Here is a 14,374-nt window from a genome sequence, read left to right as displayed (position 1 = left end):
ACTGGGTAGGGGGTCTGACTCATCAGCCTCCTCCCTGAGGTCTCTCTGTACCCCATGGAGACTCAGAGTTTCTTCTGAAAGGTGACACTGAAAGTCACAGGATATTGCTTGCATCTCCTGCTGGACCAGCATCTTCCTTGCTCTTTGCTGGCTTTGGTGGGAGTCCAGGAGGCCATCCTCCCACTGGTCATTGGAGGGGATCACTCCCTCTTTTCTTAGTGACCTCTACTGCTTGGGCTGCTTGGGGATCCAAAATGCCCAGTCCAGTGCCAGATGAAGCCTTTGTCAGGCTGGCAAAGGATGGGCACCTTGCCTGCTGTCGGGGAGGTTTGGTGGGTGGCAGCACCATGGCTGAGAAGGGACAGGAGAAGGGAGAGCCAGCAGTGCTGGGAGGTGGGAATTTCAGTGCCCACTGCTGCCACTGCAAGCTGGGGGCATCAGAAGGAGGACGACGCAGTGCCTGAGCCAGCGAGAGTAGCAAACACCTGTAAAGGAGGTGGCAGGGTGAAGGTGCATGTCTGTGTGCACTCAACTTGCAGGTGATACCAGTGAGAGTGGAACGAGTTACTGTGACTGCCCTTCTGGTTTATTTTTGTCTAGGGGAAGAGAAGTATTGTCTTTTGTGTGCAGTATGTTTATAACTCAATTTCCCTTCTGACTGATGCCTTGCTCCACGCGCTCTCGTCCTCCTCCATCTGGTTTCTATTGTAGTTTTAAATGAGGACAGTTTGGCTGTCTGGCAGAACAAGCGGGGTCTGTGTGACACCAGCTGCCCCTTTCAGCTTCTAAGCCTTCTAAGCTTCCAGCACAGTGTTAATTATAAGAGTGTCAAGATTGGACTCCCTGCCCCCCATCTTCTTTCTATGCCTGCACGTACAGCCCCTGCTGCAAATCCCCATCCACGTCTGATCTTCCTTTGGGAGATACCCAGCCCTGTGATTTACTTGCCCTGTGACTCTGATAGAGATCTGTTGTAAAGCACATGCCAGAGTCTGTACCTTCCTGCATTCTGGGTTGATCCCGTGTCTCATCAGGAGCCACGTCTGAAATAATCCTACCAGCTCAGAAACTCCTGGAAGTAGAAGAGAGCTGCTCACTGCTGCTCTAACCTCTCCACCCCCAAAAGCCCAAAAGGCTAAGCTTTGTAGGAGATCAGAGCAGCTCAGGAATGCCAGAGCTACAGGTCCTGCTCAAAGAAAACATTTATTGTGCTCCAGTTCCATACAAGTGCTGCATTTAGGGGTTTGAGTTGCAGGAAGTCGATGTAGTCCCTTCACCTCCAGGGATCTGAGGTCGAAGTCTGCAATTTTCAGTTGCAAGTAAAAACTGTTCTATATGGGATTTTTTTTGACATCACAAAACTGCCACAAATTTTAGCATAACTGACTGTTTCTCTTCCTATGAGCCAAAGACCTGGTATGGCAGGAAATCTTGTGCATGATGAGTGAAGGGCACTGGCAGAGATATGTGAGAAGTCCAGGGCTGGAAAAGCAAGGAAAAATGCAGGGCTGCAGTAAGAGATACTGGCAGAGTTCAGTGTATATTGCCTATTTGCAATCTATAGGTTGTCTCTGCTGTGGAGTTTTCACCCGCTTTTAAAAATGGGTTGAATTGTATACATTTGCTACAGGTTGTTCCCCTCAGGCCCCTGTTTTTTTGCTTAACAGTCATCAACAGATGGATCTAGCCTTCTTTTCTTCTTCTGCGTAGGGGGTTTTCTTACCTGCCTGAGGCCTCTTGTCCTAATTTACTCCAAGGAAACTTAGAACTCAGCCAAAAAAATTGTGTGATTTAATAGGTCTTACTTTCAAGAGGTCAAATTAGTCACAACAAACATCAGTATCTGCGTTTTTATATGGTTTTCTTATTCTTAATACTGAGGTTTTAAAAAGTATCTTATAAAGGATGCTTTGTGCATAGACCCCATTTTTTGGCAGCCAGGCACCATCATATGAGGATTGTCTCCATGAAAGACTGTTAACCTTTAGACAAACCTTGTAATGTGGCTATCATGATCAAATACATTTTCTGTTCAAGTAATTCTTCTTTTTTTAGGTTGCATGGAGTTCAATGATTTCTGTTCTCTCATCCAGATAGATCTGAAGTGGACATGGATCTACCTAATTTTCATTTTTGCTAGTTACATGTCATTTATTCCAAGACCCCTTCCAAGAAGGAAATTTTAATATGCCATGTATGCATAGCTTCTACCATAAAGATGTTAATCTCTGATTTTCCAGAAATGAAAATGAGGCCTGAAGTAATTTGTCTTTCCCTTCTTTTAGCATTCTCATCATCATATGATCTGAGTTCCCTACTGCAGTTCCAGATAATCAGGACTTACTCAGAGACAGGAAGGTCCTCTTTTTTTGATGTGTCACTTGGACTTTTCTTGGAAGGATATTAAGGAAATTTAGTACTTCTTTTTTTTTGCTCTATCTCCTTCCACACCATTCAGCCCACATAGCAAGTAGGTGTTGCATGCCCTGAAAGGAATGCTTCCCAGGTTCTTTCCTTTCTGGAAGGCTCTGATGAACCTTCCCCTCCAAAGTCCATGAGGAGAGAATACCATAGCTCAGTGACTGTCGTGGACAAAGCTTTCACTCTGTAGACTTCATCTGTTCTCTTTGCAGTTCCGTGGTTTCATGAACACTGTTGTAGGCTTAGGGCCTCTGCCATGAGCTCCACCCAACAACTTGAGGGTCTTGAAAATCAGCACAAGGGCTTTGAGTGTGACACAGCATGACCAATGTACCAATGTTATGAGTGCATGCTCAAAAAACCCATAAAGTCAATTTTTCCCTGCTGTTTTGGAGAAGCTCCTTTGGTTGAGAAGAAATAGTGTGTTTGGACCATTCAGGCTTCCAAGTAATGACTGAGACTTTGTGCATGCCTGCATTTGGGTTGGCCAAAAGACACGAGAAGGGACACACAAAAGGACTTCTTCTTTACTTCCCTCAGCAAGTCAGGAGGCAGAAGAGCAGCAGTTCTGTGATTGACTGGCTCAGTAGCAGTGTGTCACTGAGGTGGGTGCAAGCTTGGAGCCCTTCTCACCAGAGCCTGTGCGCTGCAGTGCTTGACAGGGACAGGTCCACCCATGAGCTGGCTCTGGCCTCAGTGGCTCCCATGAGAAATAATAAAATAATGAAAATTAATAATGTACTAACTGTTCTTGTTCGGGTTGTTGTTGGAGGGCTGTCTTTGGATGCCATCTGATGAAGCACATGTTAATATGTCATTGTAGTCCCGAACTTTGAGCAGAAGAACTCAGGGAAGGGCCAGCCAGAGGCATTGTCTCCAGGGTGTCACAAAGATGCAGTAATTGCTATGCCTGGCTTTCCAGTCAAATCTATGGCTTAGTTGGTTTTCCTCCATACAACATTTGAAATGTGGAGTGCAGCAGAGTCAGCATTACAGCAGGGAACTTTTGACTTGTGCATTTACTGACTTTTGTGCCTATGGCTGTGTGAAGCATTGCATTAAATACACAGTAGTTTCTAGCACCTAATAAGGAAGGGCTTTCTTACTGTTATTGTTATAGCTTGGCTTGTTATAGTACTGGGGACAGGGAGGCTTGATCTGACCAAGAGAATGGGGAGTTCTTATACCTATATAATGGGGCAAAAATAAACATATACTTTGGGTCCAGGTCTGGATGTAAATGTTGTGCCTCAGGCTCCTCTCAGCTTTAAGACTGGTTAAGTCTTTGTCTAGTTATGCTGATGGAGTTCTTTTGAAGTCGATGTCAGGTTTTGTCAGTGTGCAGATCTAGTCAATATTTGAACTTTATACCCCCTCAGTGGGATTTATGAGCACTAAACTGTGGGTATGTAGGCTTATATGGAAGTGTGAATGCTTCTCTGATTTTTATCCAAGCCAATGAGACCTTTTGGCACAATTCAGCGAGGCTGGAGCTCTATACTAAGGAGGGTGGAGGTTCCCAGGACCTCATGCTTTACCACATGCTTTCAATTAGAATGAAAGAGCTTATTTTATTTTATTTTGGAAGAGAAAGTAAGAGAGGGAACCCTACCTTTCTTTCTGCTATGTTACTGTGACTTCAGGGTCGGTCATTGTCACATGTCAGTGAGCATTGCATGGCACAACCACAGCATATCCTCACGGCCACTTTGCAGGGGTTATTTTTGATTTGCCCTGTATTTCTCTCATTGCTGTACCCTTACTGCATCCACAGAGAGCCTCTGCTGTTTTTTCATGGAACTGTCTCCTCTGTGGTGACTTGTGGGAGCTGTTAGTGTGTATTCATTGGACATCTTGCTTTGCTTTCCTCTCGTAGTCCCTTACGTGCTGAAGAGCTGTGCGGAGTTCATTGAGACTCATGGCATCGTGGATGGGATCTACCGGCTCTCAGGAGTGACATCCAACATACAGAAGTTGAGGTAAGGGACACATTTGGGAGTGTCAGAGGGATTCAGGGACATTGCTCAGTACCTTTTTGGTGTTAGTCCCTCAGGTACAGACTGTGGCCAACAGAGTTCCACACTGATGCAGAAGATAAACTATCTTTGAAGTTGGTAACAAGGAAAGACAACATTTTAGGGATTAGTGAAAAAAAAACCCTGTATCTCCCTCTGCGTCTCTTAGTGGGAAAGGCATGGAGGGTCTTAGTGCAAATACTGACTTGCTTACTCATTTTGGGACAAAGCAATCTCTTTATATCAGTATGAGGTCCACTCCCTGTGTTAGGGATAATGGAGACTAATTGAAACCTCAGGGCCTGAACTTGGGACACAATCTGGACCAGCCTGCAGAGACATCTCTGCTTTCCCATTTGTGTTTTTCTAGCTGTAAACGAGTACTTAGGGTGGAGTACTGGCCTGCTACAGCTCTTTTTCACCCATATTGTTATGCTTCCATGTTGTTTCAGACAAGAGTTTGTTTCTGACCAATGCCCAGATTTGACAAGGGAAGTTTACCTCCAGGACATCCACTGTGTGGGGTCACTCTGCAAGCTGTACTTCAGGGAACTGCCCAACCCTCTCCTCACTTATGAGCTCTACAAGAAATTCACGGTGAGACCCTTGGCTGTTCTTGTTCCTCTCCAGCAGTGTGGATGTGCTGCAGATTCCTCCATGACAGCTGTTTGGGATTCACTCCAATGTCCTGGCTTCTGGTGCATCTATCCATATAAACACTTCTCAGTGCTCTTCCCTTCTCATCTCATGTTGGCTCTCTTTCCCTGTCCTTGTTTCTTTTCACCATTTCATGTTTATTTCTCTCAGTTTGTCTGCTGTTTCCTCCCCTTCATCTTGCTATTTTTTTCACTGCATTGCTTCCCTGCTGCCTCTTTTTCTCTCCATTGTGCACCTCTTCCCAGCACTACTAATTCTCTTTCTTTTCCTCATTACTGTCCATCACTGAGTTCTCTGGGTCACCTGGGCTTGTGGTCATAATCACAGGGGTGCGGTTTCCTTGTCTCTGTCCCTCCAGCTGTCCCTGACACCTGCACAAACTGATGGCCAAGCCCATGTGTAAAGCATCAACTTCTCTGCATCTGTCACATTTTTCTTACCGTTTGTAGGGCTGCAAGTGAGGATACTGGTTATGCCAGATACGGCATATCAGGTCCATCATGATCACATTATAAATACCAATGGCAGAGGAAAGTGGCAACTGGCCAAGCAGAAATCTCTAACTTTGTTTAAAGAGATTACAATTCAAAGAGTAGTTACTTGATTCTGGAAAACAGCCATAGATTATATGTGGATACAGTTGGAGCTTAGGAGCAGACTGCGGGGGAGCAGAAATATAAGACCACAAAGCCTGAATTTTTAAGAGACTTGGCTAATTTTGATGACAGATAATATTTTATTAAAAGGTGGCACAGCAAGCTATGCTTGTTATTAAAGCTGCCTGATTCTTAGCACTCTAAATCTACTTTCAGTTTTTTATGACACTAGCAAATTTACATCCCATCATTGAGGCTGAATCTTGCATGCTGAAGGTATGCACTTTCAGCTAAAAGAATTTACCAACTTCTTAAGATTACTAGTGCGGGGGATGGGAAAGATTGTTTTCTCAGTGTTAGAAACATCCGTCCTTTGTTAAGAATTTCTGTCATCCTACTCTTTTCCATTTGCTGGGAGGAGGAGGCGACAGCCATTGCCAAAAACGTTAGATGTTGCAGAGAAGTTCTGAAAAATCAAGTGTTTCTGTTCGAGTTGCCTCTATCCCGAATCAAGCACTTCCAAGTGACGTTACTGTGGTACAGGAAGCACTGGGAGAGATCCACGGGGTCCTCACAAGCTCTCCAAAGTCTCCCTGTTTCCTGTTTTGGAAAGAGGTGTCAGTGCAAGGGCTGCTTGCTGTGGGACAAAGCCAGATGGGACCAGCCAAGCAGGAACTTGCTGTAAGAAGTCAGGTAGCTATTAGGGACACGACTTTGCTGGGGATTTTGGGGTGGGAGTGGCTGACTGTGCTGCCTGACAGATGTGCAGTAATGTTAGGTGTCTTGGTGTTCCAAATTTTAAGTAATATTGGTCTTTGTTTCAAGGTAATGTATAGTCAAATCTTCAAGGAAACTCCTGAGCAGATTTGAAAAATTGACCTGTGTCCTCAGGATATAAGGATTCTGAGGATATAGGGTAGGATTGCTGGAGACAGTCAGGATGAATAGGTTCTTGAAAATACAGGGTATCATTCAACCATTCATTGTAACTGATGAGTCTCATTCTTGTTGGAGCTATTTGGCCAGTGTCTTCCTGGCTATCACTACTGATTTATGGAAGAAAAAATGCTCTAAAGGAAACATTAGATTTAGATGGAAACTTCTTTTAGGAAAGAATGTTTGCTGAAAAGTGAAGTTTTGGGATGATGTCTTGCAGATTTTCAGTAGATACATTTGGTAAATAGCTTTATTTAAAAACAAAGGGAAAACATTTCTATAACTGAGTGTTTCTTTTACAAGTATTTTCTAAAGGAAATGTTTCAATGTTACATCAACACATCTAACTTGCATAAAATGTTTTTCAGAAAAGGGTTAAATAGTTCCAAATTTTAATTATAATTTCTGTAACTAATGTCTGAGTGTGATGCTTTTGGTCGACCTTGAACAGTTGTTTTCTAAAATCTTATGCCAGCTTCCCAAAATGTTATCACTTTGGTTGACCTAAAAGGGTGTTTTTTAAAAATCTCTGTCTTTTCAGTTTTTCCACTTAGCCACAAAATCCATTATTCATGTAAGCCTGCTCAGTAGGGATTTATAATTGGTAACCCAGCTGACAGGAAGCACAGTCAGATACTAGGAGGAAAGAAAGAAAAAAGTCCAATTCCTCAAGGAACAGAAAACCCACTAGGAGCATGTGTGTGTGGGGGGTGTCTGAACAGGGAACAGTGGCAGCTGTACCTCAGCAGACGAGTGCTGGTAGGAATAAAGAACACATGATAATCCCAGCCTGACTGAGCCAGAGCTGGCTCTGAGCTGGGATAGGTTGCACTTTGAGTCACCACAGTGATTCAGAGATTTCTGTCTAAGGAAAGTCAAATTCTTAATGACTAGGGAAGGGTTGGCCTTTTGGGCATCACTATGTCAAGTTCACAGGTGTAACATCCTGGTCATGACCTCACTGGCTATAAATTTTTGCCAAATGATTGCCATCTTGTATCCTAGTGATGGATGGTTGTTTCTCAGGACAGATAAGTTGACTCTGCTTGGCTTGTTGTAGCCTGGGCATAGAGGGACCAGCTCCAAGAGGCCAATTTAGCTTCTCTCTCTGGACTTTATTCCACTTGTTAACCACGGCTCATGAACTGTGCCCTCCCAGAATCACTAGTGCAGTTAAAAAAAAATCTTACATGGCATAAATTCATACCATGATGAACAGATATGCAAGAAATGGAATTATTGGTTCTTCCTTGAATTCTGTATTCTGCTGCTGTAATCCGCAGTTTTGGAGGGCTCCCTACGTGTCAAAGGCACAGCTTGTGTGGGTCAGACATGTGGCTTGGAGGATTGAACGGGTCATGACCTCAGAGAAGCTGATAGTCACTTGATGTCTAATCATTAGGTCTTTGAGACCTGGAAGGTTGAATATGAGAATGAAAATATGCACCAGGGGAGAAAATATTGTGTACAATCTAGTTGAAATACTAATGCTTTAGGTGCACCAGTTAAAGTTTTTATTTATCTCAGTTTCCATCTTTGGACAAGGCTATTCAACTGGAAACATTGCATTAAGGTTACAAGAGCTCTTATGCTTCAGATTTCTGGTTTTTTGTGGTTTTTTTGTGTGCTTTTTTTTTTTTTTTTTTTAAGGCACCGTAGCCATGTGTAAAATCACTAGAAGGAGTTAATCTGCCTTTAATTTGGGCAAACCAAATACATGTGCATCTCATATACACCTGACTAGCGAGCTCACTTGTTTTGATCTGCCATCACTTCTCTGGCCTGGAAACTGGCAGAGTTTGGTTAGCTGATTGCTGCAGATGAGAAGTGATCCGCAGGGAAAGGGACAGTGACAAAACCAGCGGCGGTAGCATCATCACAGGGGGTGCTGTGGTGGCTGCTGCAGGAAGATGCTTCTCTAGCAGTGGCTGGTAATTTCAGGTTCATGATGTTTAAGTGACGGGTGGCTTGGGAAGGGTTGTTTCCTTCCTTTCCTTCCCTGGCAGTTCTGATATCTGTCTGGAGGCAAAGCTTGTGCTGGCGGTGTGGGCCACAGCATCTTCCTTTGAACTTGCTCCAAACTCCAGTGGCAGTCGGGTGGGTAGGAGGAGGTTCCCAGACAGTCATGCACTGTTTGAACTGCCTGGTGGCTCGTCCTCCCCCAGCACAAATATTGAAAGGGAGTAGCTGAACAGATGAATGCCAATGCAGTGAACTCCTAGGAATGCTGACAAAAGCTTCTCATGGCTCTCTGAGCTCTTGGTCTGTAGGGATTTGCTCAGGACTGAGATGTATAACCTTGATTCTGTCTAACCCTGAGTATAAGAATTTATTAATCTGCTGGACAGGGATTCTGCTAAGGCTTCTTCCATCATGAAAGATGCAAACCCACAAAAATAATCCCCTCATCTATGTTGTTATGACAGTCAAAATATTGTTTATTTTGAAGAATACGGAACATGTGTTCTTATAACACAGCTTGAAAAACATGTTTTAACAGGTTATTTTTGGGGGGTGTCATTGCTTTTTGCTTTTTCCATTATTTTCACTTCCCTCTTTCTCCTCTCTTTTTATTTTATCCATCATTACCCAAGTTTAAAAAAGTGAAAAGAACAAAAAAATACCCCACAAAAAGCAAAGCAAAACAAACAAACAAACAAACAAAAAAAACCCACAAAAAAACCTCCTGCAATTTGTAATTGAAAGTATAAGTCCTTGATTTCCCCTCTCCCATAAATACTGACCACCATGTCTGAATGTCTGGGCATGGCGTGCTGAGACATGGAATAACAGTGCAGGAAATCTCTGTTGTGCTGGGGACACAAAGAAACTTCTTCTTCCAATAGCTCTGTAGGGTAACAAGAGAGCATTCCCTCTGAGACAGGGTGTCTCGTGTGACCCTTCTTATCCCTCTTCCTTTTCCACTGAGTCCATTGCCAGGGTGTACTGTTTCCTTGTGTCCCTGCAGGAAGCAGTGTCACGCTTCCCTGAGGACGAGCAGCTGGCACGAATTCAAAATGTCATCCAGGAGCTCCCACCATCACATTACAGGTAAGATTGTGTCCACAGAGGTGCTGAGGATCAGTGTGGTGACCTCACCCTCATCAGGGAATATTGCCTGAAATAGCTCTAGGGTTCATTTCCAGAAATCAATCTCCAAAAGCTGACTCACCATTTCCAAATCTGGCAACAATTTATCTGGCATTTACATATCATTGAACAAACCTTTGTTAGAGACAGAACAAGGTCTCTCTGCTGCAGTCTTACCATCCTCCTTCCCCGAGTATGACCACTGTGGCACCCTTGGGCAGTGTCCTGGGTGTGGTAAGAAGATGATAATTTGCTGGAGGTGCTTGCGCAAGAGCTAAGAGCTCAGCCTTTGCAGCAACCCATTCCCTCTTCCACCCATCTCCCAGCTTCTTTGCTCCCATTATGCTAAGGGTAGTTTGGGTTCATGCCCCACCGTTGGCCACCCCAGAGCTCAGCTGTTCAGGTATTCACTTCCATCCCATGCAAATGCTGGTGCTGTGACTCCTCTGCCCCATGGGCTCTGTTGTGTCATTGCAGACACCTGGGGAGGGGACAGGGCTGGCTCTGAGCCTCGCTGTCCCAGCAGGCCGGCACTGGTAATGTGACACATTTTCTTCTTTGTGTGAAACCACTGCAGAACGTTGGAATACCTGATCAAGCACCTGACTCACCTGGCCTCCTTCAGCAACATGACCAACATGCACACCAGAAACCTGGCCTTGGTGTGGGCTCCAAATCTCCTCAGGTACAGTAGAGATTCCTCTAATCCAGAGCACCATGCTGAGCTCCAAGGGGAGTGGCAGCATCTAAGCCTAATGACCTGAGGGAAATGAAAAGACAGAGAAAAGCTGAGCAACTAAAGGGAAGAGCACAGCAAAGGAAACAGCTTCTCTTCCAGGTTGAATAATTTAAGGTTTTACTGCCAGCATCCAAGGAAGCTTGTGGGTTTGTGTGTTTCTTATTAAAAAAGTTGTTATTTGCAAGCTGAACATAGATTTAGAAATGAGGACTTAACTCATCACTTGGGAATGTTAATAACATTTTTGATGGTGCCAGTGCTTCTGCAGCAGGGCAGTGAGAGACAGCAAGGATCAGAAGGGAGAAAAACAGGGCAGTAATACTAGAGACCTGTTCCCAGATCTGCTTGTGCAAAATTGAGATGAGCTTGCTGAGCTTGAAATGGCAGCTAGTCTCAGATCTCAAGACCACCAGCTAGTTTTTCATGTTTGTTATGCCTGGCACTCTGCTGTGAAGAAGCCTGGATTAGATGCAGGCAGGGGTTTGGCTGCTGTGTTGTAGAGCTAAGCAGAACAAGGAAAAATAGCATCTGGGGAAAAAAAAATCTTGTCAAAATTCCCTTTCTGTCCATCCAATACCCCTGCATTTAGAGGAATGAGCTGTGCAGGGAGAGTCCAGGACTGCAGCTGGGCGGGAGAGGGGTGATGGCAGAGCCAAGAGGGTAGCACTGGGCTGGCAGAGAACATTGGCTAGAGAGGTATAGGCCTGAAAAGCATGCTTTAAAGAGTTATCTCACCCTTCTGAATTGCAAAAATGGCAGAGCAGGTTCTGAAAATGAATCAAATGTTGACTCTATTGAATATCATAAATTGGGCCTTTACTACTGAGACATTTTCATTCTAGCATCTGTCCTTGTCAAAAAAAAAAAAATAAAGTCTGTTTTTCCTTTGCAATCTTTCATAAGTACAAGTCCCAGGGAGTAAAAGAAACGAGCAATCAATGCAACTGCAGTCTCCTCACAGGGTTATCCTCTTGGCAATGCCCCAAGCTGTTATCTAACACACCAGTCATTAACTTTACAAAGGATCCATTGCCCAAAGATAATTTCTTCAGCAACACTTTGGCATGTCAAGATAAAGAATATTCCTTTGCTGAGAGCAAGATTGAGAATGTGGGAGCACAGCGTGCGCAGAGAAGAGACTATTGGAGCACACGGCAAAGTATTGAAAAAATTGGCATGGGGAAGACCTGAGCAGGGTCTAAGGGATTTCACTGAGTAGGGATCTAGAAGCAGCCTTTGAAGGTTCCTGTGTTGTCTTTCAGGCCCAGCCTTGAAATAGCTAAAATAGGAAAAAGGGAGAAGAATGGAACTTGAGAGTCACAGGTTTACCTGCTGAAGAATGTAAAAGCCAAGTGGGGAAAATGACAGATTCAGGAAAGGAAGTAGCAGAGATGTCAAAGAAATCAGAGAAAATAATTTTTAAAAGATCTGAAAGACAAAAAAAGGATGAGGGCCTGTGAGGGAAGGAGGGGAAGAGTGGGGAAATCGTCCCTGTTGCCTTGCTTGCAGGAAGAAATCTGGTCTGTCCTTGCCAGGGGCTGTGTGTGGCAATGCTCACTGCCGGTACCCCTCTTTCCTCATGCAGATCCAAGGAGATTGAGGCAGTTGGCTGCAATGGGGATGCAGCTTTCCTGGAGGTGCGAGTGCAGCAACTGGTGATCGAGTTCATCCTGAACCACGTGGATCAGATCTTCAACAACAACAGGAAAGCCAGCTCTGCAGAGAACATTGGTAGCAACCTCCCTGAGCCACTTCCCATGTCACTTGCTATGTAGTTCAGCTCTCCCTTCAACTAATATTGCAAGCACAGTAACCCTTGCTATCACCACAGACTTTCCCAAAGACACCTTGAGCCCAATATCTCATTACTCTTGTCTTCTTCATTCCTATCTTCAAAATTTTCTTTTTCAATACTAGCCTCCTTTAGTGTTTTCTCAGGTTGCCCTATGTCTCATCTTTTGCATGATCTCATATGGCTTAACCCTGTCCACAAAAGGAAGACCACCTGATTGATTCTCAGTCTTGGTCTAAGCTTTCTCTGTAAGTCCATCAGCCACAGCCTCAGCTCTTCTATCAGATTCCCCCAGTTACAATTCCTCATACCAACAATACCTGCCCTGCAGCCACTATTTCCACCCAAGTCAGAGGTAACACTCCCAGGCACTCCTGGGAAAAAAATCTTCTTGTGCTCCAAAAACTTATATCTTCTTCCTGAGGACATTTTATAAAAGAGATTTTTTTTTTCCCTGAGACATCGATAGTTTTCAGAGATGCTGATTTTGCTGTTTAGTGATGGTTTTGTTGGCAAAGACTGGGAAGTGAGAAGGCATGGATCCACAGTGACCTCACATAATTGCAGAAATATGCACCTTCACATTTTACACACTCAAAAGACTTGTGATTCCTTCAGTACTCAGGCAGTATCCACCTTTCTGCTTTGCAGCCCTGTATCAGCTCATTCTGCCCATCTTTACCTTAACATGGCTTTGCCCCTGCCCCCATAAACAGACACTTTCAGTTCTCTGGGATATCAGTAAGAGTGCTTTCTGTGCCCCTGAAGCGGGTTAGAAAGTTCAAGTAATGCTGGTTTTTAGAACAATCCCCTGTCCTGCAACAAGACAAGGAGAAAGATGTGGAAATGAGAGAAAGAACTAAGCACAAAATTGGGATCAGGGACTGAAATGCTCCAAAATCAGGGGAGGGTCGGGCAAGATGGAGGAAGGGAGTAAGGGAGGAGTAAAGGAAATGTGTGAATCCTGGTGGTTTTCAGAGACACCTCCTTCACACAGAAGTGTCTGCAGCAGAGGAAGCAAATCTACACAACACAGCCTTTGGCTGGCAAGCATGGCCCCTGCTGGGAATGTACTCAGATGGATAAGGTTGCTGGGGAGCTGAAAGGCTTATCTGACAAAAAGCCTTTCTCCCTGCACGTGCCACTTCTTTCCCCCCTCCACAGGAGATGTTCCAGTCAAATAAAGTCATGAAGCTCTTGCTCTCATCTCTCCTCACCCCAGGCTGGAATGTGTTTTCTCGTTTTTTAGAGAGTGCATCAGTTGTGAAAAGTTTGACCCTCCCCTCGGCCTCCCTGCCAATGAAACTGGTGAGTCTGGAAGAAGCCCAGGCACGGAGTTTGTCTGCATCCCATCCTGCTCGGAAGGAGAGGAGAGAGAACAGCTTGCCTGAAATTGTGCCTGTAATTGGGTCCCTCTTCCACACAGTTGTTGACCTTCCTGACAGCAAGTAAGTGCCAAGAGGAGTGTAAAGCACAAAAAAAAGTGCAGGTGCCCCAGTGTGATTGGGAATGATCCTTCTGTTAATGTGATACCCCCACACCTGCACTCATCTGAATCTACTGCCACTACACAAAGAAAATTTGATGTCCTCAAAAGAGGCAGAGCTACTCCTGAGAAATATTGCAGGTGCTGGGTTCATAGCTTCACTAGTTCTCATCTCTCCATCAGGGCAGAACCTCACAGACCTCCTGCAGGAGGAATGAATTGTCTTTGCATCCTTGTGCCAGCCAGAAGTTGGCTAAACACGGGATGAGCATGGAGCAGGTTGGGGCACAGCTCGTCTACGAGTTCCACCTGCTGGTGGCCAGTCCAGAGCATGCCTGGTGCCACTCACCTGCTCCAGATTCTTCATTCTTCTGGTTGCTCTGCAATTACAGCCAAGCAGGAAGGCTCATTTTCACTCCAAGCATGGAGAGCTATGCCAGCTATGTCTATACCAGGAGAAGAGTCCGATTTCAGCTGAGGTTGCTGCAGTTGTTGGCACAGCTGCCCAGAATAAGTATTTATCTATTGGTCTGTCTAACTGTTAATATATAGCCACTCTACTGCCGGGTTCTTATAGATTATAGCCTCTGCAGCAGGAGGCTCATTAATCTACTGACCCAGAAAGCGCCAGAACAAAGATAT

The 14,374-nt window shown here is 44.7% G+C and overlaps 1 protein-coding gene across 1 annotated transcript in view; it reads left to right on the top strand.

The window, feature by feature from the left end:
* ARHGAP31 (Rho GTPase activating protein 31) overlaps nucleotides 1-14,374 on the top strand; it is a 60,531-nt gene that overhangs the window by 31,984 nt on the left and 14,173 nt on the right. The window contains exons 2-7 of the mRNA XM_068181131.1: nucleotides 4,298-4,400; nucleotides 4,889-5,033; nucleotides 9,594-9,676; nucleotides 10,293-10,400; nucleotides 12,040-12,185; nucleotides 13,496-13,694. Coding sequence (XP_068037232.1) covers nucleotides 4,298-4,400; nucleotides 4,889-5,033; nucleotides 9,594-9,676; nucleotides 10,293-10,400; nucleotides 12,040-12,185; nucleotides 13,496-13,694 — 784 coding nt within the window. The remainder of the gene's footprint in view (nucleotides 1-4,297; nucleotides 4,401-4,888; nucleotides 5,034-9,593; nucleotides 9,677-10,292; nucleotides 10,401-12,039; nucleotides 12,186-13,495; nucleotides 13,695-14,374) is intronic.

The sequence above is a fragment of the Anomalospiza imberbis genome, chromosome 2 (genome assembly GCF_031753505.1).
Source record: "Anomalospiza imberbis isolate Cuckoo-Finch-1a 21T00152 chromosome 2, ASM3175350v1, whole genome shotgun sequence".
In the NCBI taxonomy this organism is placed as follows: domain Eukaryota; kingdom Metazoa; phylum Chordata; class Aves; order Passeriformes; family Viduidae; genus Anomalospiza; species Anomalospiza imberbis.
Note: the sequence above shows the minus strand (reverse complement) of the source record. Positions and strands in the feature narration are given on the sequence as shown.